Source organism: Urocampus carinirostris, chromosome 9 (genome assembly GCF_059441175.1).
Source record: "Urocampus carinirostris isolate Australia breed hairy pipefish chromosome 9, RoL_Ucar_1.0, whole genome shotgun sequence".
In the NCBI taxonomy this organism is placed as follows: domain Eukaryota; kingdom Metazoa; phylum Chordata; class Actinopteri; order Syngnathiformes; family Syngnathidae; genus Urocampus; species Urocampus carinirostris.
The window spans coordinates 14,827,322-14,832,064 of NC_142357.1; the positions used below are offsets into that span (position 1 = coordinate 14,827,322).

General features: G+C 37.0%; 1 protein-coding gene across 2 annotated transcripts in view; it reads left to right on the forward strand.

Moving 5' to 3' along the window:
* aga (aspartylglucosaminidase) overlaps nt 1-4,743 on the forward strand; it is a 30,731-nt gene that overhangs the window by 23,128 nt on the left and 2,860 nt on the right. For both annotated transcript variants that reach the window (XM_088344603.1, XM_088344604.1), the window contains exon 9: nt 1,867-2,000. In XM_088344603.1, the coding sequence (XP_088200729.1) occupies nt 1,867-2,000 (134 nt within the window). The remainder of the gene's footprint in view (nt 1-1,866; nt 2,001-4,743) is intronic.

Consider the following 4,743-nt stretch of genomic DNA (forward strand, 5'->3'; position numbering starts at 1 on the left):
TAGTGCAAATGATTTCATTGATTGATTCAATGATTTAAAAGTCATTTTCTTTATTTCTGATATTTCGATGAAGAACTTTTTATTTGGCAACTGTTAGATGTCATATATATATATATATATATATATATATATATACACACACACACACACATATCTAAGTGAAAGCTTCTTTAACTGTCTGCATAGACACCAGAGTGCTAGTTTTTAATTATTTTCTTTTTAAATCCAGGTGCTAACCGATAATTCCCAATCACTGCAGGTAGAAATCCTAGTTTAATAGCTAATATTGTGATTAAGGGGAGAAATCCATGCGCCACACGTGAATGCAATCATATTGCCGTAAACCGTGGCTTCCCTTTTAAGTAAAACAACACTGATGGACAGGTGTTTCCTCAATTGTTTTCCGTTTGATAAATGGTAGTTAGCAAATACAGATATAGTATATGGTTAGCTTTGCAAGTGACCGCTGGCTTTGGCCACCTCCAGTGGACATATTTAAAACTTTTAACTCATTTGTTTGACATGATGCGGCTCATTTTTTTCTTGTACTTCTCTCACCATTTTTATGGGCTGAATTACATTAGTTTGCAAGAGCGACCTGGTCAATAGGTGCATATTTAACGCCCCAAGCAACCGTGCCAGCTTCACTTTTTAATATTGCTAATACTACAATGGTCTAAAATGTCACCTTTACATTAAGCAGGGCTTGAAATTTTTTATTTCTTTATTCTAAAGATAAACTTAAAGTCAACGTTTGCTGTTGTTGTTTTAATGAGGACAACAAAAAATTTCAATTCACAATCTTGAGAAATATGGTATTAATGCAAGGTTTCCTCCTGAAAATTCTATTTTATAAGATGAAAGCAAATCGTCTAAAATGAAACAACTTTATTCTTGTAAAATGGGGAAAAAGGTTTGGTTTGATCGGCTTTTTTCATCCGTTTGCCAAAATTAAAAACAACTAAACATGTCTTTTAATGAAGCAGAATTTTAAAAAGCCTCGTTTTTCTCCATACCTTAATTACGGAAACACCTAGGTAGAATTAAAAATTGCATTGGACATTGTGTAATATTTAGGGCCTTCTTGTTGTAAATATATATATATTAGCTTGAAAAATACATGAACTATCATATTAATGTGTTTTGTTTTTATATAATAATAATGATACTTTTAGGTCATTTTAGGTTCGTTTGACATAATATGTTGCCCACCGAGAAGTACCTGACATGATTGTCTGCCATTTTGCTGCGAAATGTACCTTCAAAAACCCAAAACCTTGTAAGGGTACCCCCATAATCCTTGTGAAAGGTTAGGCACGAAATTGAGAAGAAAAATGGTGCATTTTTGTCACATTGAGTCTCCGTAGTTTGTAATCTACTTTTTTCTCTGCAGCACTTGTGTTAAGTTGCTCTACACAATACAGCAACATGCAGTGGTCAAATATTTCAGTGTCCCTTTAATTACAGAAATAATTCATAACACCTTCAACCTAATCATTATCGACGTTTTACAAAAACAAATATTGGCGCCACCTTCATAGATAATAAAACTTTTTCAAAAAAATTATTCTCAGAATCTTTTGACAATTTGAGAAAAAAACTGATTTCAAAGGATTAAGACAATAATTTGTCTTCCTTTAAAAATGACTTTTCCCTACAGAGTTGACATTTTTTTTTAGTTGTATCGTTGACATTGCAGAACAGTGACCTAGGAGTGCATTAATTTGTCCTATGAAGAGCGTTAGCGTACAATTCCGCCTCGAGGGACAGCAATGCACCCCGAGCTTAGTGTGACAGGCCGCTTAGAGGCCTTGACAAGAGCTTGTTAGTCGGCCTGACGCCCGTTCGATTCCGCCCTGCCGACAGTTACTTGGCGGTGGAGTTGATGAGGGCCGGGACGGATCCCTCGGCAGCCTGCAAGACGGCCATTTCCAGGATTAAGAAGCATTACGCCGACTTTTTCGGAGCTGTCATCTGTGCGAACGCGACTGGTCATTACGGTGAGCTTTGCATTCACAAAAATGGATGACGCCAATGAATCTCTTTGCCAAATGTTATTTCCTACCCAAGACGTGAATCCGATGGTTTGGTTCGAACGAAAACTTATTGTTTGCTGTACGTTTTCAAGCCAAGTACTATTTGAAAATATGCTTGCTTTGGATTACCTGATTTAAGAGCCAACCGCATTACATTTGTATTAAATCAATATAATTAATTGCATATATTTAATGGCCTATGGCAGGGGTGTCCAAACTTTTCGCTTAGCTGAAAATGTGTGAGTGCCGATTATTCAGCCTGTCTTTAATAAATTCACCCTCCGCGAAAGGTTTGCAGTGCTTGGTGATCAGCAATGTGACCTCGTAGCATTTTCATTTGACCCGCAGGAGCTTGTGAAAAAGCACTGTTGTGCCGTTAAAACGGCTTCCGGTTGCTTCACCTTTTCACAGCGTTCATTTCCAGTTAGCTTTTTGTAGTCTGCATGTTTCGAAATTGGGCAGAGGTAGTTATTTCAGATTTCGGTGAAAGAATACTCAATTTCTACATATTACAGAATATTCCACACTATTAGGGGGACAGATTATAAGGCGCATCCTCACAAAAAAAATAGTATTTTGTCATGTATTTTTCAAATAGAAGGCACATTGGATTAAATCTAGTTATACAGGGATCAGAATTGAGATTTTCATTTTCAGCTGAAATAGCCAGGGTCCAGGGCGGAGCCCGGTGGGGGGCTCAGGGGGGCTTTGCCCCTCTGAAGTCAACAGCATTTATCTTATTTGCTATGTGAAAATTGCACTAGAATGAATTAAATCCAACAAAACAGAAACCATGTATTATATATATATATATATATATATTTAAAAAATAATAATATATTGAAATTAAAAGCATTCGTAATATTGAACATGATCATGATGATACAAAATATTTATTTTAATCATGTTTATAACAAATTTAAAATTTTGTTTATCCTGTTCTAAATATTGTATAAACACAAAAGATAAAATCATTTCATAAATAAATAGATTTATAAATACCTCAGATTGGGATTTTCTGTCACACAGGGGAACCAGTGGTTGACTGCTGCTAGTATTTGAAGTGGAAGGATTTGAAAAGGCCAATAATGTTGAACCGGTGGCTGCCGATTTTAAATGCGGATCCGAGTGCATAATTTGATCGCCGGCAAGCTATTTGTGCTTGTTCATTTTAGCATGATCGATCAGTGCCACACAACCTCGCGTACCATAATTGATCAGATCGACACAGTATAGACACTTTGCTTTCCCTGGAACATCACACTTTGCGACGAACTGGCTCAAAGTTTCTGTAACTTCCTCGATCTTTGCGCCGATTTTAACGTTTACTGTGACAGTCTTCTCCAGCCATGACCACTTAAATTTATTCTTGATTCCTTTATCAATCTCGGAGACAAAAGCCTCGTCTTCTTTTCTTAGTATTTTCATATTTACTTTTTCAAACACTCATTTCACCGTTTGAAAAGACCGGAAGGAGCGCCATGTTTGAGAAAGCCAATGCTCTGAACAAAAGCTCCGCTGATTGGTTATCAGCGAACCTATCGACCAATGGTCTAAATGCTAACTTGGGGTGATGAAACAGTCACGTATCATACCTCACCCCCCCCAAAATATTTTCTCATCGAATTTAGACGATTTACGGGAATGACCTTTGGGGTTCAAAAACAGCGGAAATCCGCGGATCCACGGAAAATTCTGATCCCTGGTTATAGCTACTGTATTTCTTTGTATAACCATTGTGCATACACTTGCATTGTATATTAGTGCAATGATTGATCTGTCGAAAAATGTTTATTGTATGCAGCAGGATTCGAACCAGTATCACTGCAGTGAGAGCGATAAAGCCTATCCCCTAGATCACTAGTGACACAGATGTCAAATGAAAAGGCATTATATTTTATTTCATTATCGCACTCTTTTTACCCACAATGCCAGAAACCAATGTAAGAGAATGGTGGAAACAAAAGTTGTCCTAAAAAATATGAACGCAAATAACAAAGATTTTGCTTTTATATCTTTCAGGATGACTGTTTTCTCTTTTCTCTAGCATATATTCTTATTACCTTGAGTAAAAAGTGTGAGATCAAATCGAATGCCTCTTCGTATGTCATCTGCATCACTGGTGGCCTGGTGATTAAGAGTCTGCGGTCGCACAGCCTCGACTGGGGTTTGATCCCCATTGCATGCAGTGCTTTGATTGTTGTCAATGAACAAATACGGTAGTATACAAACCTCAAACAATAACGCACACGTAAAAATACTGTAAGCATTTCCAATCTTGTCCACCGTATTTTGCGATGTATATAAAGGCGCACTTTTAAATTCCTGGCCAAATTATTTTTAGGTGCGCTTTATAGTCGGGAAGATGAGATATATGAACGCGTTACTGTGCTGAGTGTTAGCAGATGCAGAGTAACGTACGTAATTCTCTTGCCAAATGGCAGAGGGCGGCAGTGAGACTAAGGATAGTGTAACAGCAAGTCAAGTCCTCCGATATTTTTTTGTGTTGCAGATTTTTTTTTCATAATGGAAAATTACCTATCTTGATACTTTTATTCAAAAGAAACGGTAATTTACAAATTACGGTAACATAATGAGACAAACCTCACTGCACGTTACTGATTTAAAAGTGAAAATCTCAATGGTTGAGTTGTTTGACACATGCATTGTTGATGCCCAATTTGCTCTTTGCCCAATTTTCTCAAAG